The sequence below is a fragment of the Pseudophryne corroboree genome, chromosome 4, assembly GCF_028390025.1.
Source record: "Pseudophryne corroboree isolate aPseCor3 chromosome 4, aPseCor3.hap2, whole genome shotgun sequence".
NCBI lineage: Eukaryota > Metazoa > Chordata > Amphibia > Anura > Myobatrachidae > Pseudophryne > Pseudophryne corroboree.
In genome coordinates this window covers 771,554,983-771,581,037 of record NC_086447.1, presented here as the reverse complement: position 1 = coordinate 771,581,037, position 26,055 = coordinate 771,554,983, and the positions used below count along the sequence as shown (strand labels likewise).

Genomic DNA, 26,055 nt, shown 5'->3' with positions numbered 1-26,055 from the left:
ACTATTTATTAACTGCGGGGTAAAACCTTAAGAGTTGTAAAACAGCCATTCCAAACATCTGTTCTCAAGGCACACTAAGGGGCCGATTCAGTTGCTTTGTGGGTGCCCAAACATGTTGGCGCCCACCGGGGCTATTAAATTGTTGCCCCCGTTGAAAGTGTGTGCCCCATATGTGCGCCCATTAGTAACTGGTTTAGCCGCGTAAGGCTGGTAAACCCGTCTAAAGTACAGTTTAGGACGCTTAAACCTTACAGTTTAAGCACATTTCAGCTCGCACATCAGGAGACTGTGACATGAAATCTCCCCAGCTGCATGCATGCTCGAACAAAGCAATTGAATTGCTCCTTTGGGTGCCATCTAGTGGTGGCCGGGGAGACCAACAATTGAATCGTCCCTTGGCAGTCCACGTTTTAGTGATAGCCATGCTTGAGCACAGGTGACTTAATTAGTACCTCAGTTATTTTGATTTAACAATCTGTGCCGAAGCATGGATATCGCTAAGCCCTTCACTGTTAGTGTGCTTTGAGGACTGAGGTTTAGAATGCCTGCTCTAAACAATTGACAAGTAGGCTCTGGATATGATCTTTCAGACTGTACGTGTGATGTGCAGCAAGCGGCACCCTTTCTCCTTTCCTTATTTTACCCTGTAGTTAGTTTTCTTAGTTACATGCTCCTTCACTGTGTGGAACATTGGGTCCACATGCACTTGGTCAACACAGGACAAATGTTGGCATGAAAAAGGTTGACACAGGTAAATGTTAACATGAGATTTTTACTTTTTTGGTGTAGTTTACTTCATAACATCTGGGGGAACCCGAATTAGTGCACTGTGTCCCCTCAGTTTGCACCGCCACCGCTGAGCTTGGCACATGTTACTATACCCAATCGTAGTCCGCGTGGATCGTAAAGTATGAAAAAGTTCCACAAAATTGTCACGCCACATTCTGACATTTTATATGCAAAGATGAAGTTTTGTAGTGAAATTATTTAATGTGTCTTTTACAGATAACAGAATTGTTATTTTTGGAAAAAAAAAAGTATATTTCACTGTGCTATACATAATTGTCTAATCTGTAAATGTGTACATAATTTGTATATATCTATGTGTGTATGTATATGCCTGTGTGTGTGTGTGTGTGTGTGTGTGTGTGTATATATATATATATATATATATATATATATATTTATATATTGCTCAAAAAAATAAAGGGAACACTTAAACAACACAATGTAACTGCAAGTCAATCACACTTCTGTGAAATCAAACTGTCCACTTAGGAAGCAACACTGATTGACAATCAATTTCACATGCTGTTGTGCAAATGGAATAGACAACAGGTGGAAATTATAGGCAATTAGCAAGACACCCCCAATAAAGGAGTTGTTCTGCAGGTGGTGACCACAGACCACTTCTCAGCTCCTATGCTTTCTGGCTGATGTTTTGGTCACTTTTGAAAGCTGGCGGTGCTTTCACTCTAGTGGCAGCATGAGACGGAGTCTACAACCCACACAAGTGGCTCAGGTAGTGCAGCTCATCCAGGATGGCACATCAATGCGAGCTGTGGCAAGAAGGTTTGCTGTGTCTGTCAGCGTAGTGACCAGAGCATGGAGGCGCTACCAGGAGACAGGCCAGTACATCAGGAGATGTGGAGGAGGCCGTAGGAGGGCAACAACCCAGCAACAGGACCGCTACCTCCGCCTTTGTGCAAGGAGGAACAGGGCGAGCACTGCCAGAGCCCTGCAAAATGACCTCCAGCAAGCCACAAATGTGCATGTGTCTACTCAAACGATCAGAAACAGACTCCATGAGGGTGGTATGAGGGCCCGACGTCCACAGGTGGGGGTTGTGCTTACAGCCCAACACCATGCACGACGTTTGGCATTTACCAGAGAACACCAAGATTGGCAAATTCGCCACTGGCACCCTGTGCTCTTCACAGATGAAAGCAGGTTCTCACTGAGCACATGTGACAGAGTCTGGAGACGCCAAGGAGAACGTTCTGCTGCAACATCCTCCAGCATGACCGGTTTGGTAGTGGGTCAGTAATGATGTGGGGTGGCATTTCTTTGGGGGGCCGCACAGCCCTCCATGTGCTCGCCAGAGGTAGCCTGACTGCCATTAGGTACCGAGATGAGATCCTCAGAACCCTTGTGAGACCATATGCTGGTGCGGTTGGCCCTGGGTTCCTCCTAATGCAAGACAATTCTAGACCTCATGTGGCTGGAGTGTGTCAGCAGTTCCTGCAAGACGAAGGCATTGATGCTATGGACTGGCCCGCCCGTACCCCAGACCTGAATCCAGTTAATACATTTGATTTTCATTGATAATTTTGTGTGATTTTGTTGTCAGCACATTAAACTATGTAAAGAACAAAGTATTTAATAAGAATATTTCATTCATTCAGATCTGGGATGTGTTATTTTAGTGTTCCCTTTATTTTTTTGAGCAGTGTATATGTGTATACATTTTAGATATTTTTTTTAAATTCCTGTGTGTTCAGCCAGCATTTAGCGTTTCCTTAAACTTTATATTTTGTTTTCTGTTGCAGTATCAGACACAGATGGCAGTGATGAATTACAGCTCAGAAAAGAACATGCTCTCAAGATATTTGCTTACATTAATTCCTGGACACAAAGGTAATGGATCTTTCTGTAATTCATATTTTATTTTACATTGTTGATTTCAAGAAAACCCCCAAATCATTTGCAGTAGGCCTGCTTACCCAAGTTCATTTGTAAAGCGTGTAGGAGGGGTATTGAATTATTTTTTTTTGCACATTTCCTCTCGCCACTTCAGGAGGTTGCAAAAAGAAATGTCTCCTGCTGCTAATGTGTGCCTAATCGGCGCAACAATTGAATTGCTCCGTTGGGTGCCCATTAGTTAAGGTGCCAGGTAAAACAACTGAATTATACCCCCCATAAATTATCATTAGTCTACAGATGTATCTTTAAAGTGGTTGTGTGGCCAAGGTACTACCACATCTCATACATGCATCATTCAAAAAATAGCAACGAGAGTGCATATATTTTCTACATTTATAGCCAGCAACTATTGCAGTTTCTAATGATGTCTGTGAAATGGGTATAGTATGTGTTGGTAGCGGTCGGGCTCCCGGCGACCAGCATACCGGCGCCGGAATCCCGACCGCCGGCATACCGACAGCTGGGCGAGCGCAAATGAGCCCCTTGCGGGCATGCTGCGCCCGCCACGCTGCGGGCACGCTATCTATTCTCCCTCCGGGGGGGGGGGGGTCGTGACCCCCAAGAGTGAGAGAAGTTGTCGGTATGCTGGCGGTCGGGATTCCGGCGCCATTATGGTGGTCGTCGGGAGCCCGGCCGCCGGCAACCTGAAGACCACCCCTATGAAATATATATCAAACAAGTGTCTTCCATACACAGTACCTACAACGGACACCTACAGGCAAAATAGAGGCATTGCACTCTGTCAAAATATACGAAAGAGGCAAAAATCAATATGCATTGATATAGGAGTACTCTTTTAATAGACGTGTGTTTAACAGTTATACTGACACAGGCAGATACAGGTAATGGCAATGGGCACGTAGTGCCTCTGTAGCTGTCACAGTGCACAACGAACCATCCACCTGAAGTAATAGACTGTAGTGCGCACTACTGGACATTGTGGTGGTGTTAGGCAGCAGAACGCTGAGCATTGAATCTCTGCCTCAGAGTAATGTGGATTTATGACACATTGTTTATTGAAATATATTTTTAAGTCATGCAGCCAGCTAACATTTTGCTAGTCATTAACGATTACTACTTCCGTAAAGTAAAAGATAGTTTCAGCTCTGTAATTATACTAACCACAAATCACTATCTAATTGTATTAGTGTTATTTTCCATAAAGCACCATTTTGAGAATTTTCATTTTTTTTAATATTTTTTATCAAAATATTTGGATAGTTTCAGAGCCCCTATGCTGCATATCATCCTCCTGCAGAAAGCAATTTGTGCAGGAATTAAATTGTTCTCTGTAAAGTTTGAATGTACAAGTAAGTAATGATTTAATGTTCTTCTTCCAGACAGTGTCTGTGCTGCTTTAAGGAGTATAAACATTTGGAGATCTTTAACCAAGTGGTATGTGCCCTTATTAACTTGGTGATTGGCCAAGTCCAAGCCCTGCGGGACCAGCTTTTGAAAGTTTGCACTTCGAGCCCTGATTCAAACTGGCAGGATGAGGCTAACCCATCTGAGGAGCTACTGAATGTGGAGAAGGAACCACAAGAGGAGGAAGGGGAAGAGGGGCAAGCGGAACCATGCAAATCCCCAGAGAAGCAGTTAGAAGCAGCACGGACTTGTAACCTGACAGAAGAGGACTCTATGAAAAGCACTGACCCGTATAATTTATGGAGTACAGATGAAAAAGAAAAACTTTTATTGTGTGTGGCAAAAATTTTTCAGATACAATTTCCTCTCTACACGGCTTACAAGCATAACACGCATCCAACAATAGAGGTATATCTAATTAATTGCTTTTTGTGTGTGCTTTGTTTGATAAGGCTGATTTATTGTGCGGGTCACAGTTCAGCAGTTAATCTGTAGTTTATGCCTAGTAGCTGTCCTGGTTGGGTTTCCCGTTCTGAATGGTGCTCGCTGATGTTGTCTACAGTCTTAGTAGACCTCCGCTTACTGGGCTTCCTTTAGATAATGGACAGACCATGAAAGTTGCTTGTATAGTCTTTACAGATATTGGCATAATTGTGCAGTTTCCCTAAAATAAGAGGAAGGCAGGAGGGGTAATTGCCTTATTAAGTTAGCAGAAAGTAATTTGAAAGTAAACTTTGTGGTGATAGCAAGTTACAGAGCACTTGAAGGGAAAGAAAAGCCTAACATTGCACTTAAATATATTGATACTATAGCCAGTATTCAATTAATTTAATGCGGCTAATTGATCCCCCGGGGCTATGCAAATAGCCCCCCCATAAAACGGCTGTTATTGGGGATTTTGTTTTATCTGCCCAAGACGGGAGAAAATAATCCCAGATTAATGTCCCGGATCCTGTGAGTTTTTGCCTCAAAATGGGTAATTTTTTTTGTGGGGGTTAAAAAAGGGCTTTAAATGGATAGCCCAATAAGGACCAGCGAGCAAAAATCATGATGAAAGATGGTTTTTGGTTTTTTTTTTGTGCAAAAACGTTTTGTGGGTAATTTGGATACCCCCATGTAGAATTTACCGTAATAACGGATTATTCAGTTTTGGGTGTAATTAGACAATCCCGCACTCTTTATGCGGTTTGGCGGGCCTAACACACTTACTTAGAAAGCTCTCTTCTCTGATGGGTTTTCTTTTTAATTACTGTTGTGGTTATAAAAACCACTCGTCTTGCCCACTCTCTGCGATGATTACCCTTTTAAACCAGTTCTATGATTCATTACTATCATTACAGTTTTCTGTGGTAAAAATAAACCTCTCCAGTATATTGTTGCCTCCTGTTATAACCCTTACCACCAAGACATGAATTGAGGGTTGCCCATTATTATATTATATACTTACACCTGTGGCATCTTTATGATCATAAACTATCTTTTGGGGATCATAATTTAATCCCGGCGGCCAGGATCATGGCCGTCAGAATACCGACAGCTGGAGCCCAGCGATATCAAGCAGGTTTTATTCTCCCTTTTATGGGTGTTGTGGACACCCATAGGGGGGTATTCAATAGGTGCCATTTTTTTTTCCAACCAGTTGTAAAAACTGCACTTTCTGCCCGGTTTTAGGTCTAATTTACATTTAACCTATTCAATGCCCATGCCGTTCTTTTCAAGTGGTCGAGAAATCTGGCACTGGCGAAAACCTTGTGTATCGGCAAGTTTGCTGCCGATACATGTGTTGGCGTGTTTGCCCATTTTTGGCACAATTTTCGCCCATGCCGATTCAACAAAAAAAAAGGGCGATAATCACCGCAATTGTATACCCTGTGTCGAGTTAGTGCTGTTTATTCAACCAGTCGAAAAAACAGCACTTAATTGAATACACCCCATAGAGGGAGAAAAGCCTGTGGCACCGGGATTCCGGCGGCGGTATGTCACCGCTGGTTGGGATTCCGACGTCTGCATTATGACATCCGGTATCCCGACTAGAGGTATGGTAAATGCTTCCCATCTTGTGCTTGTACAAGTCTCATTGCAACATTATTAAGACACAATTTCTGGGAATTATTTGGTGCAAATTTATATTTTAATTGTTGCTCCCTATTAAAGCACACATGTTTGGTATCCAATATGGTTAATCCATTTAATATGAATCTCACTTTGACAAATGAAAAAAAAATGTATTTGCAGGGATATTACATCATTGGCAGCAATAGTTAAAACGCACCTAGATTTTATAAAGTATTAAAGTGAATCTGAGGAGTCTTGAAGAAATAACTGTCAAACTGCCCGGGTTGGGTACGGGATCCCAACAGTCAGGGTGCCAGTGGTCAGAATACCAACAACGGAATCCTGACTGTTTAGGTAAGTAGGCTTACCCTCACCCTTCCCCTGATCTTCCCATCCCGCAGCCTAAGCCTAACCCTCCTCATAGTGCCTAACCATAATCCCCCCCCCTCCCCCCCCCCCCCAGCAGCCTAACACTTACCGTCACTTGCATACTTACATTCGAGATTCCCAAGTAACTAACTTGGTTAGTATTTGGGTATGCTTTTTAGGGAAGTTGCAGTATTAAGATAGGTACACTCTAAAATTATTGAGCTGATTTGCCAATAATCAGGTGATCAGACCATTTTATCTTTTATCTGTCAAAAGAACTCCAGAAGCCTTGGCTTTTATCCTACAAATGGTCAGACTTGCCAGGTGATAGCTGGTCCCAATGTTGTGCAGTATTTGGGCATTCTCGATAATCTGCCCATACTTCCTACGGATTATTCTGATAACCTCATCTTCCATTTGGGTGGGCAAATTCATTGTGGTGTGGCAGAATATATGTAACTTAACAAAAAAAAACAAACAAACAAAAAAAACCCCACTTAAGCTGGGTCATACATTGCCAGATAAAATCCCTGTCAGACAAACAGGTATTTTATCTGACAGCCTGACAACCTGCAGATAGGATGGCCATACACTAAGATATCTCAGTGGCACCCGCTATTTACATGCCTCCTTGGAACGGAGACATAGCCCCACTCCTTACCTGTGAACTAACAGAAATGTCTGTCGCAGCATTGAACACTGCCCAACACAGCCGGCTTTCAATTTAGAAAATACTGAACCAGACGGACTTGTTAGACGATCCGGCATGCCCAACCGAGCGATCGGTTCCGATCAGTCACCCGCATACAGTGTACAGTTATCTGAGCTATTCGCCGATGTCTGGCCCTACCACTGGCAGAAAACGCAAGCTATTTGTCTGTTTGATCGAAATATCGCAGTGTGTAGCTAGCTTTAGGCAGGTCTTGAGCGAACATCATTTTTCTAAGGTCTTCTAGTCCAGGGCTGTTACACATGTGGCTTTTGTCCAATAGATCACAAATGTTCCATGCTATCCAAACTACATTCACCTATAATGATGGCAGTGTAGGGCAACACACCACTGGCAGAGGTATACAGTATATTTACCTATGAGTCTTGTGTTCTATTATTTTTACATTATGCAACGTCTTTTACGTGACACAGAGAAATAATTTTTTGTTTGTATCCGCTAAATTAAACTTTCCAAAATGACTCTCAAATGTAACTGCTTACTGTAAGTAGATTGTTGCCAATATGTAAACTGTACTTTATTCATGGTCTGACATTGTCAAAGGTAAACAAACGTGTTGTTTTTTTGTGGGGTTGTTTTTTTACATTTTTGATTAACAAATAGAAAACGCCAGTAAATGTCTCCTGTTTCTGTCTCTACAAGGTGATAATTAGGTGCAATGACTATAGGGTTTGAAGGTTGCTTGAAATGTTTGGGGGAAGAAGGGGTGGGGAGAGAGTTTGCTCTGAGCATGTCTGTTTTACAATGTAGTGACGCTATGTAAAGATGCAGCTGCTTTAATTGTACCTTAAAATTGACCCCCCTCTAATAGCATTCACTATTCTGTGAGTGAGCCAAAGTCAGGTACTTTTACACTTCCTAAGTCTCCATGTCATGCACACGTATTCTACAGAAATGCCATGAATTGTCCCAGCCTAGAACTGTTGTCTTACTGCTGAGAAGTTTGGTTTTGTGTGTGATTTTTCTATGACCCACTTTGCTACAAACTTTACCAGACTTCTAATAAGTTGCAGTTAACTCTTTGTTCTCCCTATGAGCTTGGTTTGAAACCTAACCCTCCACGGTGGTGCCTGCAGCCTAAACCTAACGGGATCCGGTCTCTAGGTCGACAAGACTTAGGTCGACTACTATTGGTTGACATGGTTTCTAGGTTGACATGACAAAAGGTCGACATGAGTTTTGCAAATTTTTTTTTTTTTTTTTACTTTTTCATACTTTACGATCCACGTGGACAACAATTAGGAACGTTAACCTGTGCCGAGCGCAGCGAGGCACCTTGCCTGAAGCATGGTGAGGAAAGCGAGGGGACACGGGGCACTACTTGGGGTTCCCGGTCACTCTACGAAAAAAACGACACCAATTGGTTTTTTTTTTAAAACTCATGTCGACCTTTTTTCATGTCGACCTAGAAACCATGTCGACCCACTTACTGTCGACCAATATTGGTCGACCTAGACACTGTTGACCTAAGTCTAGTCTATCTAACATTCCACACCCAAACGTAGCACCCCCCCCCCCCCCCCCCCCCCCCCCCAGCATCTCACCTCTCCGTCAGCCTGGCAGTCAGTCGAACGGGATCCCAGTTGTCAGGATACGCACATGTAGCTGGGACTGATTGTTGTTATGCCTTATTTGCTTTGTTAATAATCATTAACAGTGATTCTTGATGTGACATGTGCAGGAGATTCTTTAACTGTTCACAGGACTGGTGTGATTTATATTCTGTTTTACACAGTAGAGCCACATATTCTTCCTTATCACACAGGTGCCTCTAATGAATAGAGAGCTTAAAGTATCTCCTAACACCATACATTAAAATACTGTGTACAGGAAAATGTATTCTTATACCTGTATATTAAGGTGTACAGTTATTATTCATTGTCCAGGAATAATCTGCAGACTATATAGATATTGCACTGTACTTCAGCTGTTGGTGGTTTAGGTGCAACTACAGTAATCAGGTGTCGCTCACTGACAGGTCCATTTTTATTAGGTTTCTTAAACTAGTTAGCACGGGATTGTTAGTGGTTTCATTTTGTCTGTGATTGTATGAACATGTGCTTGTAAACTTCTTTTTTTTTTCTTTCTCTAGCATCCATAAGGGATATTGGGGGAATCTAGTACGATGGGGTATAGACGGGGTCCAAAGGAGCCAGTGCACTTTAAATTTCTTCAACTGGGTGTGCTGGCTCCTCCTCTCTGTCCCCTCCCACAGGCAGTTTAGAAAAAAGTGCCCTCAGGAGAGGATGCACATCTCTGCAGCTCCAGAGAGTTTTCTTCAGTTTCTTTTTTCTGTTTGTTATTTTCGGTATGCTGTTTGGGCAACAGCATACCTGCACCGTGGGAGTTAGGGGGAGGGGCTTGTCACCGCCCCTATGAGGTGCAGAGCCACTTCTTCGCTGCAGGACCACCGTCCTTAGGGGGGGGGGTTGTTCAGCGGGGCACTGCGCCTTGGCTGTCACAGCCGCAGCATGCCACACACCCCTAACGCTGCCTGAAAATGACATTGGTGGCGAGTATAAACCGGGGGGTCCCCTGGTCCAAAGTGCGGCTGACCACGGGCGCGGCGTACGGGACCCTCCCGGGGGGATCCTGCTAAGATCTCCTATGTAGACTGGCACAAAACCGCTAGAACTAGCGCTTGTGTTATGTTTTTTAGCTGTAAGAAGACTTTGCCAGTATAATACAGTGGGGATCGAAAGTTTGGGCACCCCAGGCAAAAATTAATTTTAATGTGCAAAAAGATGCCAAGGAAAGATGGAAAAATCTCCAAAAGGCATCAAATTACAGATTAGACATTCTTTTAACATGTCAAAAAAAGTTTGATTTTATTTCCATTATTTACACTTTCAAAAGAACAGAAAACAAAAAATGGTGTCTGCAAAAGTTTGGGCACCCTGCAGAGTTAACACCTTGTACTGCCCCCTGTGGCAAGTATCTCAGCTTGTAAACGCTTTTTGTAGCCAGCCAAGAGTCTTTCCATTCTTGTTTGAGGTATCTTCGCCCATTCTTCCTTACAAAAGTCTTCCAGTTCTTTGAGATTCCTGGGCTGTCTGTGAAGCACTGCTCTTTTAAGGTCTATCCATAGATTTTCAATTATGTTGAGGTCAGGAGATTATGAAGGCCATGGCAAAACCTTCAGTTTACGCCTCTTGATGTAATCCACCATGGATTTTGAGGTGTGTTTAGGATCATTATCCATTTGTAGAAGCCAGCCTCTCTTTAACTTCAGCTTTTTCACAGATGGCATCAAGTTAGCGTCCAAAATTTGCTGGAATCTTATTGAATCAATTTTTCCTTCTACTCGTAAAATGTTCCCTGTGCCACTGGCTGCAATACAACCCCAAAGCATGATTGATCCACCCCCATGCTTAACAGTTGGACAGAGGTTCTTTTCATTAAATTCTGTGCCCTTCCTTCTCCAAACGTACCTTTGCTCATTCCGGCCAAAAAGTTCTATTTTGACCTCATCGGTCCACAGAACTTTATTCCAAAATGCATCAGGCTTGTCTATATGTTCATTTGCAAACTTCAAACGCTGATTTTTGTGGTGAGGACGTAGAAGAGGTTTTCTTCTGATGACTCTTTCATGAAGACCATATTTGTACAAGTATCTCTTTATAGTGGAATAGTGTACCACAACTCCAGTGTCTGCCAGATCTTCCTGGAGGGATCGTGCAGTCAAACGTGGATTTTGACTTGCTTTTCTCACAATCCTGCGAGCTGTTCTGTCTGATATTTTTCTTGGTCTTCCGGATCTTGCTTTAACTTCCACTGTTCCTGATGACTGCCATTTCTTAATTACATTCCGAACAGAGGATATGGGCATCTGATAACTCTTTGCTATCTTCTTATAGCCTTCTCCTGCTTTGTGAGCATCAACTATTCTCAGTTTCAGTGTTCTACACAACTGCTTAGAGGAACCCATGGTGCTGATTGTTGGAGCAAGGTCAGATGAGTCTGGGCTTTTAAAACCTTTGAGATTGACATCACCTGGTCTTTCCAGACAATGATTGAGAACAATCCATGACACTGCCAGGTCTCAGCTGTCCAAAGGGGGCAGTACAAGGTATTAACTCTGCAGGGTGCCCAAACTTTTGCAGACGCCATTTTTTGTTTTCTGTTCTTTTGATAGTGTAAATGATGGAAATAAAATCAAACTTTTTTTGACATGTTATAAGAATGTCTAATCTGTAATTTGATGCCTTTTGGAGATTTTTCCATCTTTCCTTGGCTTCTTTTTGCACATTAAAATGAATTTTTGCCTGGGGTGCCCAAACTTTCGATCCCCACTGTATATCAGTGTATCTCTGGTGCCATTGGAGGGGGCGGTGCTACATCAGAGCGGGACCAGACACGTTTTTGCGTATTGCTCTGCTTACTGCAGCCACTCTCCGCACACACACCGCGCTTCCTGATTCCTCAGCCATGCTGGATATCTGTACAGAGCAAAAGGATAATATTGACTTGCGCCTCAAAGACTGCACTCGGGTCACCACTCCTAAGGAGCACCACTCCTCACACAGTGCACGACCAGAAAAAGTGGAACAGCTCCCAAGCGCTGCTTTATATGTATACACTGGTAACTTCTCTTAGAACTTCACAGACAAATCCTCAAGAGGAAAAGAGAAAAAAGAACATATTCATGCAATGTAAATGTCCGTATGTGTATTATTCACTCGTATGGATGATCCTCAACTGACCTCTGGGCAATGCCCTATGTTCGCATCAAGGTTTCTTTATCTTTCCAAATTTCATACAATCACTTCTTAACTTATTGGTATATGGCTCACCTTTGGTAAATACCCTATGTGCATCAAAAGGTTTCTTTCTGGTACCCCATTCGTCTGGATAAGGCTGGGCGATGCTGGGCTCTTATACCATCATGATATATGGAGTAAGTCAGAACCAAAAATCCATGCAATGTCAGGTATAAACCGATTTATTTGTAAAAATATATAAAAATATATATGTACATTCACTGTATCATAGGTCACCAAACGTACACAGTATTCCCCACCGGCAAGATCTATATCACCGCACACTCCTCTGATGGAAAAAAGGAGGGAAGAAAAAGGGGAATAATACGTGGGTAAAAAAAGATGTAACCAAAAAATTGGTCTTTACCAATTCCTCGCGATAGGTGACGCGGTGAACCCATGAAGAGTGTCGCAATTCCACCGACGCGTTTCGGAAACACAGTTCCTTCATCAAGGTGTGGGGTGATAATGGACCCTGCCGGTCATTTTATCCTCCCTAACATGGTCACATGTCTTTAATTAACCAACCAAAATTCATATATTCTAAATAAGCCATATACACATAAATCACATATAAAAATGCACTATTGTTCTATACAGAAATTCATATATATACATATTAGCACATATAAAGTTCATATATCTTAAGACAATTTCCTTAAAACAGTATTTTTCATAAATTGGGTATAATCTAAAATATGTAGTAGATCAATAAATCCTAATCTTACTTGATAATCAGTGCATAAACCAGCCCAATCCCTATAATTAAAAGCCACATTTTTCATTCCACCAAAGACCCATGATGCAACATAATCATTCCCATAATGCAATATAGAATTTGGAGTCCTGAACTATGTTCGGTTACCATGGTAACCGCACGTGTTTTGCATCCAGTATCCTTCCTTAATAAGCACGGCACCATGGACTCTTGATCTTCTTGAATTATGTACTGTTATATCACACATTATTTCCGGACTGCACGGGAGACATAGTGAGTGTTCTCTTGATCCCCCCGTCGTAACTTTAAACGCCGATCCAGACACTCCGGCCGGGCAGGAAGTAGCGATGACGTACTTCCGGTCTGTGAGACGCAGACTCACAGGATAGTTCCGGGGGTCGTGGAACGCATCCCTCCTCGTTTCTTTTTCATCATCTATCCCATATGGTGCTAAGACGTAGTGCACCCACTTAGATTTAAGACCCATTGGTATCATTCCAAGAAGAGAAAAAAACAGTATCATAATCTTTAAAATACACATATATTATCACATATGCGGATAATGATCAACTAGTTCAATTTTGCATTCAGTCAAATACATACTTTTAATGAATAAGCCCTTCTTAAAGGGGACACAAGGTATCTTAGATTGTTCCTATTAATAATATATCTATAGAACTATAGTAGCAAAGGGGAGAGCCGCTTGTGTAAACTATCTGGGTCCTCTTTAGGACAGGAATTGTTAGTGTTTACTGTAATATAGTAAGCGGCAACCTCACTGGGGCTATACAGCTCATGGTGTGCTGGTGTCCTTTCTCTCTCTGTCTCCTCTCACGTAGAACAGGCTTGCAATATAACTGTGTGTGTGTGTGTATGTTATTGTGTTTACTGTGAAACATGGGTAATCAAAAACTGTGCAGTGTATGCCACACCAGATTTTCCCCATTATCATCTGAGTCCATCTCCTGCGACAAATGCAGCCAAACTTCACAACTCAGTGAAGAGGCTGGGGGAGAGTGTTCAGAGCCAACATGTCTAGGGTCTCTTAAAAGTATGATGTCTAATATGTCATCACAACTCACTGCTAATGTGCAGAAAACTCAGAGATTTAGCTGCTTAGGCAGATGCAGCACAAGCCCCCCCCCCCTCTCATGCAGGTCCACAGAAGTGTGGGTTACCTGCTCTACTCTCTGATGCATATGATATACAGTAGGATGGGGATGATTTGGATCCCGTTAATGGGGATCCTGATTCTGCTCAGGGTATTGAACCCCTAATTCTAGCTATAAGGGAGGTGTTAAAGCTCCCTCTAGAGGACCTGCATCTCAGCAGTCGTTTTTCTTAATTCAAAACAAGCGTAATGTCACTTTTCCTAACTCTACAGAGTTAGATGACTTATTCAAGCTGGCCTGGAAAAATCCAGACAAAAAATTCCAAGTGTCCAAATTTTTTTTGCACACTTTCCCATTTGCTGCTGAAGATAGGAAGTTTTGGGAGGAACCCCCTGGGGTGGATGTATCAGTCTCTCGCCTGTCCTTTACCATGAAGGATCCTGGGGATAGGAAGATGGAGACTACACTCAAATCTATTTACATTGCAGCAGGTTTCTTACATAGGTCAGTCATTGCGGGTTGCTGGATGACCCATGCCATTCATTCCTGGGCCACTTAGATTCAAGGGGGGCTCTCGGGGCATATGCCCTTAGTCACTATGATGACCCTCTTAAAACACCTTCAGGACACTACACGTGTCCTCTGTGATTCACTCAAGGAGATGGGGAACATTAATGCTAGGACTTCTGCCATGGCGGTGTCAGCGCGCAGGGCCTTGTGGTTGCATTAGTTGATTGCGGACGCAGTATCCAAACATAGTGTAGAATCCCTCACCTTTTTGGGGGAATGGCTCTTTGGGGTTGAGTTGGATACCTGGATTTCCAAAGTTATGGCTGGGAAATCCACGTTTCTCCCCTCAGGGACGGCCCCGCCGGCGAGACGCTCCTATCCGGGGCCGTCGGTCCAGTCCTTTCGGTCTCACAGATTTCGTTCTAAGTCCAGAGGTGCCTCCAATGCGACTAGAGGCACCAGAGCTAAGTCCAGAAAGCCTGCAAGCACCAGCTCACAGGACCAGTCCACCGCTTCTGCTTCCGCTAAGGCCTCAGCAATGACTGTGTATACCCACCCCGAGGGGATCTCGAGGTGGGAGCTCGTCTGCGTTACTTCAGCCGCGTCTGGGAGACTTCCTGCCAGGATACCTGGGTCAGAAATCTCGTTTCTCAAGGCTACAAGCTGTAGTTCGACAGTACTCCCCACCGATTTTTTCAAATCAGGCTTACCAGCTTTGGAGGATATGCAAGTTACATTGCAACAGGCCATCCAAAAGTTGGTCCAGTTCCACGTCATTGTTCCAGTACAAATACCGCAACGCGGCACAGGGTTTTACTCCAACCTGTTTGTGGTGCTGAAACCGGACAGTTCAGGAAGACTCATTTTGAATCTAAAATCCCTGAATCCTTTTTTGAAGGTGTTCAAGATGGTGAGCAGTGATTGCGGGGCTGGAAGAATGGGAATTCATGGTCTCCTTGGATATCAAGGATGCCTACCTCCCATATTCCGATTTGGCCACCTGAGGTTTGCCCTGCTGGATGATCACTTCCAATTCCAGGCACTGCCCTTTGGCCTGTCCACATCTTCTGTCAGACCATGGATGGATCCTCAACTTACAGAAGTCCCACCTGGAACCAACTCAGAGGCTCCTGTTCCTGGGGATGTTGCTGGATACTGTGGCCCAGAAGGTGTTCCTACCGGAAGACAAGGCGAGAACACTTCAGGAGATGGTCCGCATGGTGCTCCGATCTGCTTGAGTGTCCATCCATCTTTGCATAAGATTGTTGGGAAACATGGACGCCTCAAACGAGGCAATCCAGTATGGGAGGTTCCATACCAGAACATTTCAGTTGGATCTCCTGAGCAAGTGGTCCGGATCACATCTACAGATGCACCGGATGATTCGTCTGTCACCTCAGGCCAGTCTTTCCCTCCTGTGTGGCTACAGCCCTCGAATCACCTGGAATGCCAGAGTTTCAGTATTCAAGATTGGACCCGCCTCACAACGGATTCGAGTCTGAGGGGATGGGAAGCTTTCACTCAAGGGGCGCAGTTCTAGGGCAGGTGGTCGACCCACGAAAGCCTACTTCCGATCAACATTCTGGCACTTTGGGCGATCTACAATGCTCTGCTTCAGGCCTCTCCTCTGCTCAGGGATCACGCGATCCAGGTACAGTTGGATAATGCCACGTCGGTGGCGTACATCAATTGACAAGGAGGGACAAAAAGCAGAGCCTACATGCGAGAGGTGTCAAGGATACTCCTGTGGGTGGAAAGAAATGCAAGAGCCATGTCAGCAATCTTCATTCCGGGTGTGGACAACTGGGAAGTGGACTTTCTTAGTTGTCATGATCTCCACCCGGGGAAGTGGGGTCTCCACCAGCAGGTGTTCCAGCAGATCATCGCCCAGTGGCGCTGCCTGCAGATAGACATGTTGGCCTCTCGTCTCAACAAGAAACTTCCCTGTTATAGTTCGCGAACCAGGGACCCTCGGACGAGGGCAGTGGATGCACTGGCGTCGCCTTGGCCTTACCGGCTGGTCTACCTGTTTCCATTCCGTTGCTCCCAAGGGTGTTAAAGCGAATCAGGAATCAAAGAGTCCAGGAAATTCTGATTGCCTCGGAGGGCGTGGTACGCGGATCTTCTGGTCATGTCCGTCGAAGACCCTTGGCCTCTACCACTAAGAAGCGATCCTTTTCAACAAGGACCGTTCGTCTATCCGGACTTACGGCGACTTAGTTTGACGGCATGGAGGTTAAGCGGAACATCCTAGCTCACAAGGGCCTTTCCATGAAGGTTATTTTTAACATGGTTCAGGCTTGAAAACCGGTGACGTCAAAACACTATCATATCTGGAGGAGATATGTCTCTTGGTGTGAGGAGCGCATGTATCCGCCTGCTGAGTTTCACTTGGGCCGTTTCTTATGGTTCCTGCAGGCGGGTGTGGATAAAGGCTTACGTCTGGGTTACATTAAGGTCCAGTTTTCAATCCCTCTCCATTTTCTTTCAGAAGAAATTGGCAGTGTTGCCAGAAGTTCAGACGTTCTTGCAAGGGGTACTTCACATCCAGCCTCCTTTTGTGCCGCCTACGGCACCCTGGAATCTGAATGTAGTGTTGGATATTTTACAGTCCTTCTGACTTGAACCTCTGATGATGGTGGAAGACAAGTACCTCACGTGGAAGACGGTGATGTTACTGGCCCTGGCTTCTGCTCGACTTGTCTCAGAATTGGGGGCCTTGTCGTGTAAAAGTCCATACATAGTCTTTTACGAGGACAGAGCGGAGCTCCGGACTAGACAGCAGTTCCTGCCAAAGGTTCTCTCTTCGTTTCACTTAAATCAGCCTATTGTGATTCCGTCCAGTTCTGGCGCTTCTGCTCCTCCGGAGGCGTTGAATGCTGTGCGAGCCTTGAAGATCTATGTCAAGCATACAGCTCGGATCAGAAAGACTGATTCCTTGTTCGTGCTTTATGATGCGCAGAAAAAGGGTTACCCTGCTTCAAAGCAGTCCGTTGCTTGTTGGATTAGGTTTACGATGCAGCAAGCCTATGTGTCGGCAGCCTTGCATGTTCCTAAGTCTCTGAAGGCCCACTCTACGAGATCAGTGGGTTCTTCCTGGAGCGGCTGCCCGTGGAGTCTCGGCCTTACAACTTTGCCGAGCTGCTACCTGGTCGGGGAAGAACACTTTTTTGTAAAGTCTACAAGTTTGATACCCTGGCCAAAGAGGATACCCAGTTTGGGTAGGCGGTGCTGCAGCAGTCTCCGCACGTTCTCGCCCGTTCTGGAAGCTTTGGGACATCCCCATCGTACTAGATTCCCCAATATCCCTTATGGATGCTAGAGAAAATAGGATTTTAATTACCTACCGGTAAATCCTTATCTCGTATTCCATAAGGGATATTGGGCGCCAGCCTCAGTGCGGTGACTTTTCATTAGTTTCCTGTTATGTGGTTACCTGTTCAGCTGTTGCTGCTGTTGTTGTTACCAGCCTTGCTGGTTGTTATGTGTTAGTGATGTGCTGGTTTATAAATCTCACCACTCTTTGTTGTCATGTTTCCTTCTCTCATATATGTGCTTTCTCCTTCGGGCACGTTTTTACCTTTAACTGCCTGTGGGAGGGGGTATAGAGGGGAGGAGCCAGCACACCCAGTTGAAGAAATTTAAAGTGCACTGGCTCCTTTGGGCCCCGTCTGTACCCATCGTTCTAGATTCCCCAATATCCCTTATGGACTATGAGAAAAGGATTTACCGGTAGGTAATTTAAAATCCTAATTATTTATTTATTTTTTATTCAACACTAATTAAAGCATAGACAATTCTTCTGCTAGCATACACGCTACAATTATCTGGCCGATCCGCCTGGTATTAGTGGATAGGCCAGATAATTGCAGTGTGTATGTCGCCGACCTACCCAGAAATATTGATGGTTCAGCATGTCCCTCCGATGCAATATTTTGAAGTGTCCGATTGGGTAGTGTACACCCTACCGCGGTCTACTGACTGACATTTCCCCTGTTCTTTCACATGGGATGGAATGGCGAAATGTCTCCTCCCTGGGGGTGGAGCGCCGATATCACGTCACATGCACTGTTAGAGCTCTCCCAGTGTATGTCCTGGATATCGACAGGGTCCGATAAAATGCCTGTTTGTCTGAAAGGCATTTCTCTAACGTCCTAGTGGATGCTGGGGACTCCGTAAGGACCATGGGGAATAGACGGGCTCCGCAGGAGACATGGGCACTTTAAGAAAGAATTTAGATTCTGGTGTGCTCTGGCTCCTCCCTCTATGTCCCTCCTCCAGACCTCAGTTTGAATCTGTGCCCGGACGAGCTGGGTGCTGTTCAGTGAGCTCTCCTGAGCTTGCTGTAAGAAAGTATTTTGTTAGGTTTTTTATTTTCAGGGAGCTCTGCTGGCCACAGACTCCCTGCATCATGGGACAGAGGGGAGAGAAGCAGCCCTACTCTCTGAAGATAGGTCCTGCTTCTTAGGCTACTGGACACCATTAGCTCCAGGGGGATCGTACACAGGATCTCACCCTCATTGTCCAATCCCAGAGCCGCGCCGCCGTCCCCCTCGCAGAGCCGGTAGACAGAAGCTCGGTGAGTATGAGAAGCAAAGAAGACTTCGAAATCGGCGGCAGAAGACTCCGTTCTTCACATGAGGTAACACACAGCACTGCAGCTGTGCGCCATTGCTCCCACACACCTCACATACTCCGGTCACTCTAAGGGTGCAGGGAGCAGGGGGGGGGGGGCTCCCTGGGCAGCATATGGACCTCTGTTGGCAAAAGTAAACATATATACAGTTGGGCACTGTATATATGTATGAGTCCCCACCAAAAAGATATGTATTTTAGCGGGACAGAAGCCCGCCGTCGAGGGGGCGGGGCTTCTCCCTCAGCACTCACCAGCGCCATTTTTTCTCCACTGCTCCGCTGAGAAGAAGCTCCCCAGGCTCTCCCCTGCAGATCACGGTAGAAAAAGGGTAAAAAGAGAGGGGGGGGCACATAATTAGGCGCTAAAAACACAAATAAAGCAGCTACTGGGTTAACATCAAGTTACTGTGTTATTCCTGGGTTATATAGCGCTGGGGTGTGTGCTGGCATACTCTCTCTCTGTCTCTCCAAAGGGCCTTGTGGGGGAACTGTCTTCAAAAAGGGCATTCCCTGTGTGTGTGGTGTGTCGGTACGCTTGTGTCGACATGTCTGATGAGGAAGGCTATGTGGAAGCAGAGCGGGAGCAAATAAATGTGGTGTCTCTGCCGACGGCACAGACACCTGATTGGATGGATATGTGGAAGGTTTTAAATGATAATGTTAATTCCTTACATAAAAGTTTGCAATTAGCTGAAGCCTCAGGACAGTCCGGGTCCCAACCCATGCCTGATCCTATGTCGCAGAGGCCGACAGGGTCTCAGAAGCGCCCACTATCCCAAATTATTGACACGGATACCGACATGGATTCTGACTCCAGTGTCGATTACGATGATGCAAGGTTACAGCCAAAATTGGCTAAATCCATCCGTGTTATGATTATAGCTATTAAGGATGTGTTGCACATCACAGAGGAGACCCCAGTCCCTGACAGGAGGGTTCATATGTATGGGGAAAAGAAGCCGCAGGTAACTTTTCCCCCCTAACACGAGCTCAATGAGTTATGTGAAAAGGCTTGGGAATCTCCAGATAAAAAACTGCAGATTTCCAAAAGGATTCTTATGGCGTATCCTTTCCCGCCAACGGACAGGTTACGCTGGGATTCCTCCCCTAGGGTGGACAAAGCTTTGACACGCTTATCCAAGAAGGTAGCCCTGCCGTCACAGGATACGGCAACCCTCAAAGATGCTGCGTATAGAAAACAGGAGGGTACCCTGAAGTCCATTTATACACATTCAGGTACCTTACTGAGGCCGGCAATCGCGTCGGCTTGGGTGTGTAGTGCTGTAGCAGCATGGACGGATACCTTATCTGAGGAACTTGATACCTTAGACAAGGATACTATATTAATGACCCTGGGGCATATGAAAGACGCTGTCCTTTATATGAGAGATGCTCAGAGAGACATTATCCTACTAGGTTCTAGAATAAATGCTATGTCAATTTCTGCCAGAAGGGTCCTGTGGACTCGGCAATGGACAGGTGATGCCGACTCAAAAAGGCACATGGAGGTTTTACCTTACAAGGGTGAGGAATTGTTTGGGAAGGGTCTCTCGGACCTGGTCTCCACAGCTACGGCTGGAAAGTCAAATTTTTTGCCATATGTTTCCTCACAGCCTAAGAAAGCACCGTATTACCAAATGCAGTCCTTTCGATCACAGAAAAACAAAGTCCGAGGTGCGTCCTTTCCTGCCAGGGGCAGGGGCAGAGGAAAGAATTTGCACAACACAGCTAGTTCCCAGGAACAAAAGTCCTCCCCGGCTTCCACTAAATCCACCGCATGACGCTGGGGCTCCACAGGCGGAGCTAGGCCCGGTGGGGGCGCGTCTCCGAAATTTCAGCCACAAGTGGGTTCACTCCCAGTTGGATCCCTGGGCAATAGATATTGTGTCTCAGGGATACAAGCTGGAATTCGAAGAGATGCCCCCTCACCGATACCTCAAATCGGCCCTGCCAGCTTCCCCCTTAGAGAGGGAAATAGTGTTAACTGCAATTCACAAATTGTATCTTCAACAGGTGGTGGTCAAGGTTCCCCTCCTTCAACAAGGAAAGGGTTATTATTCGACCATGTTTGTAGTACCGAAACCGGACGGTTCGGTCAGACCCATATTGAATTTAAAATCCCTGAACATGTACCTGAAAAGGTTCCGGTACAAGATGGAATCGCTGAGAGCGGTCATTGCAAGCCTGGAAGGGGGGGATTTTATGGTGTCTCTGGACATAAAGGATGTATACCTTCATGTCCCCATTTATCCACCTCATCAGGCGTACCTCAGATTTGTGGTACAGGATTGTCATTACCAATTTCAGACGTCGCCGTTTGGTCTCTCCACGGCTCCGAGAATATTTACCATGGTAATGGCGGAAATGATGGTGCTCCTGCGGAAGCAGGGGGTCACAATTATCCCATACTTGGACGATCTCATAAAAGCGAGGTCAAGAGAGCAGTTGCTGATCAGCGTAGCACGTTCTCTGGAAGTGTTACGGCAACAGGGCTGGATTCTAAATATTCCAAAGTCGCAGTTGGTTCCTACGACTCGTCTGCCTTTCCTGGGCATGATTCTGGACACAGACCAGAAAAGGGTTTATCTCCCGATAGAGAAAGCTCAGGAACTCATGACACTGGTCAGGGGCCTATTAAAACCAAAACAGGTGTCAGTGCATCACTGCACTCGAGTCCTGGGAAAGATGGTGGCATCATACGAGGCCATTCCCTTCGGCAGGTTCCACGTGAGGACCTTTCAATGGGACTTACTGGACAAATGGTCCGGATCACATCTTCAGATGCATCGGTTAATCACCCTATCCCCCAGGACCAGGGTGTCTCTCCTGTGGTGGCTGCGGAGTGCTCACCTTCTCGAGGGCCGCAGATTCGGTCCTGGTGACCACGGATGCAAGCCTCCGAGGGTGGGGAGCAGTCACACAGGGAAGAAATTTCCAAAGTCTGTGGTCAAGTCAGGAGACTTGCCTTCACATCAACATCCTTGATACAACGCCCTACGTCAAGCAGAGACCCTGCTTCGCGGTCAACCTGTTCTGATTCAGTCAGACAACATCACCGCTGTGGCTCATGTAAACCGACAAGGTGGCACAAGGAGCAGGGTGGCGATGGTGGAAGCCACCAGAATTCTTCGCTGGGCGGAGAATCACGTCAGTGCACTGTCAGCAGTGTTCATCCTGGGAGTGGATAACTGGGAAGCAGACTTCCTCAGCAGGCACGACCTCCACCCGGGGGAGTGGGGACTTCATCAAGAAGTCTTCGCACAGGTTGCAAGTCGGTGGGAACTGCCACAGGTGGACATGATGGCATCCCGCCTCAACAAAAATCTACAGAGGTATTGCGCCAGGTCAAGGGACCCTCAGGCGATAGCTGTAGACACCCTGGTGACACCGTGGGTGTTCCAGTCGGTCTATGTATTCCCTACTCTTCCTCTCATACCAAAGGTGTTGAGAATCAAAAGAAAAAGAGGAGTGAGAACAATACTCATTGTTCCGGATTGGCCAAGAAGGACTTAGTATCCAGATCTGCAAGAAATGCTCACGGAGGACCCGTGGCCTCTTCCTCTAAGACAGGACTTGTTGTAACAAGGGCCTTGTCTGTTCCAAGACTTACCGCGGCTGCGTTTGACGGCATGGCGTTTGAATGCCGGATCCTAGCGGAAAAAGGCATTCCGAATGAGGTCATTCCTACGCTGATAAAGGCTAGGAAGGACGTGACGGCTCAACATTATCACGGTATATGGCGAAAATGTTTCTTGGTGTGAGGCCAGGAATGCCCCTACGGAGGAATTCCAGCTGGGCCGTTTCCTTCACTTCCTACAGTCAGGAGTGACTTTGGGCCTAAAATTGGGTTCCATTAAGGTCCAGATTTCTGCCCTATCCATTTTCTTTCAAAAAGAACTTCTCTACCTGAAGTTCAGACGTTTGGGAAGGGAGTGCTGCATATTCAGCCCCCTTTTGTGCCCCCAGTGGCATCTTGGGATCTTAACGTGGTGTTGAGTTTCCTGAAATCCCACTGGTTTGAACCACTCAAAACGGTGGAATTGAAATATCTCACGTAGAAGGTGGTCATGCTACTGGCCTTGGCTTCGGCTATGCGTGTGTCAGAATTGGCGGCTTTGTCACGTAAAAGCCCCTATCTGGTTTTCCATGCGAATAGAGCAGAATTGCGGACCCGTCCACAGTTTCTGCCAAAAGTGGTTTCATCTTTTCATATAAACCAACCTATTGTGGTGCCTGTGGCTACTACTGACTTGGAGGATTCCGAGTTGCTTGATGTGGTCAGGGCTTTGAAGGTTTATGTAGCCAGAACGGCTAGGGTCAGGAAAACAGAATCTTTGTTTATCCTGTATGCTTCCAACAAGCTTGGTGCTCCTGCTTCAAAGCAGACTATTGCTCGCTGGATCTGTAACACGATTCAGCAGGCTCATTCTGCGGCTGGATTGCCGCTGCCAAAATCAGTAAAAGCCCATTCCACGAGGGCTCTTCTTGGGCGGCTGCCCGAGGGGTCTCTGCTTTACGTCTGTGCCGAGCGGCTACTTGGTCAGGTTCAAACACTTTTGCAAAGTTCTACAAGTTTGATACCCTGGCTGAGGAGGACCTTGTGTTTGCTCATTCGGTGCTGCAGAGTCATCCGCACTCTCCCGCCCGTTTGGGATCTTTGGTATAATCCCCATGGTCCTTACGGAGTCCCCAGCATCCACTAGGACGTTAGAGAAAATAAGATTTTACTTACTGGTAAATCTATTTCTCGTAGTCCGTAGTGGATGCTGGGCGCCCGTCCCAAGTGCGGACTTCTTCTGCAATACTTGTATATAGTTATTGCTGCAATAAGGGCTATGTTATTGTTGCATCAGGGTTGCACTGATGCTCTGTTGTTGTTCATACTGTTGACTGGGTAAGTTTATCACAAGTTATACGGTGTGATTAGTGTGGCTGGTATGAATCTTGCCCTGGATTTCCAAAATCCTTTCTTTGTACTGTCAGCTCTTCCGGGCACAGTTTTTCTAACTGAGGTCTGGAGGAGGGACATAAAGGGAGGAGCCAGAGCACACCAGAATCTAAATTCTTTCTTAAAGTGCCCATGTCTCCTGCGGAGCCCGTCTATTCCCCATGGTCCTTACGGAGTCCCCAGCATCCACTACGGACTACGAGAAATAGATTTACCGGTAAGTAAAATCTTATTTTTATCTGAACATGTATGACCAGCATTAGATGTGCTTGCTTTTAGCAGAGTGATTTAAGTCTCCCTGCAACATAGAGGTCGATTCAATTTGGCCACAGATAAATAGCGCCGGGAATTAGCTCCCGACGCTATTCAATTCAGCTACTAGTTACCCGCAATTGTCGGGAATTCTTCTCTCACCCCTGGGGGGATGAGAGAAGAAAACCGACAAAAGTGCGGCCGGTGCGAGGCTGATTCTGTCGGGAATCAGCATCGCCGTGGGTAGTTAGGTCGGAGAATGCCCGTTCTCCCGACAAAACTACCTGTTAAGTCGGCGAGAACGGCCATTCGCCGACTTAACTTTAGCTGAATTGAATAGCGTCGGGAGCGAATTCCCGGCGCTATTCATCTGTTAACGAATTGTATCGACCCCATAGTGTATTCAGTTGTTGTAATTGTGGCTTCCACTAGATGGTGCCCAACGGCAGCAAATGAATTGTTCTGCCGTTTGGTCCCCCAGCAGCAACAGAGTTCACATTTTTTAAATGTGTGCAAATTGTGCACCTTAGGCGTGCAAACAGGACTTTAGACTGGTTTAACCGTTTTAGGTGGCTAAACCTGCCGTGATATGCATGTGCGCCCAAACAACAATTGAATTCCCACCTATATGTATTTTACAAATTGTCCAATGGGACTATGCTGTATTGTAAAGATCCTTGCTTGTGAATGGATGTTTAACAGTATTTCACGTTGCACACTTTTATGTTTTCAGTGTTTTAAGGTCTCATTTGTACAACATATACATTATTATTATTATTATTATTATTATCATTATCATTTATTTATATGGCGCCACAAGGGTTCCCCAGCACCTAATTACAGAGTACATGAATAATCAAACAGGAAAACAGCAACTTACAGTTGATGACAGTATAGGACAAGTACAGGGTAAATAAACATAGCTACATCAGCAGATGACACTGGAATAAGTATCAGGTGGCAGAAGACTGCTGGAGTTGATGCAGTTGAAGATTATTAAAGTAAGAAAGGATAAGCACATGAGGGAAGAGGGCCCTGCTCGTGAGAGCTTACATTCTAAATATACATGTATATTAGAACACAGGATATCTATTCATATCGTGTTTTAGAGACCATATAATGTCTGTTAATATGGTAACAGAAGATGTGCCTGTGGACATTAATATAGTGATTGTACATACATATGTGAAATACAAATAATGAACGTGTGGGAGTAATCCTGGTAAGTTTCTAGTTAAGGCCATAACATTTGTTAGAGTTGCACACAATTAGCTGATGAACCCCCATCTCATTCCCTCCCTGTATCCTCCTTCAGTCAGTATAGTGCTTTAGCTCAGGAAAATTATCTACATTCTCACAGGGGATACCAGGGGTGGATCCAGAACAACATGAAGAGGGGACACCATGACAGGGGGGAAGGGGGGTGTATGTTATCTGCGCTCCTGGAAAAGTAGGCATGGTCTTGCATCAAGGGCGTGGCCTCAAAGGGAATGCCGTATCCGAATGATGGGGAGAGAGTAATGCCTTGTTAATGCAGAGGGTGACAGGAGAGAGAGAGGCTGATGGAGAGGCTGTAGATGACCGGGAGATGGTGACGGTGAGAGGCGGTGGTTAATGCCAGGGAGAGGCAGTGAGTAGCAGGAAGGGTGATACCAGGGAGTTTCAGTGGGTGACACCAGGGAGTAGGTGACAGGCAGTGGTTGCTAAAGAGAGGCAGAGGGTGATGCTGGGGTTAGCGGGAAGAGAGTGACAGCAGTGGGTGACAAATATGTAGTATTAGTTTTCTTACCTGGGCACAAAACTGCAGTGAGTGGAGAGCGGTTTATCTTTGGGTTAATCTCTGGGGACGGTCATGAAATTAGTAAGGAAGCCAGAGTCGGAGCAATTGGGAGAGGACA

At 45.5% G+C, this 26,055-nt stretch overlaps 1 protein-coding gene across 5 annotated transcripts in view; it reads left to right on the top strand.

Annotated features, from left to right (window-relative positions):
- USP34 (ubiquitin specific peptidase 34) overlaps positions 1-26,055 on the top strand; it is a 438,538-nt gene that overhangs the window by 50,190 nt on the left and 362,293 nt on the right. For all 5 annotated transcript variants that reach the window (XM_063918244.1, XM_063918241.1, XM_063918240.1 and 2 more), the window contains exons 2-3: positions 2,550-2,637; positions 4,044-4,476. In XM_063918244.1, coding sequence (XP_063774314.1) covers positions 2,550-2,637; positions 4,044-4,476 — 521 coding nt within the window. The remainder of the gene's footprint in view (positions 1-2,549; positions 2,638-4,043; positions 4,477-26,055) is intronic.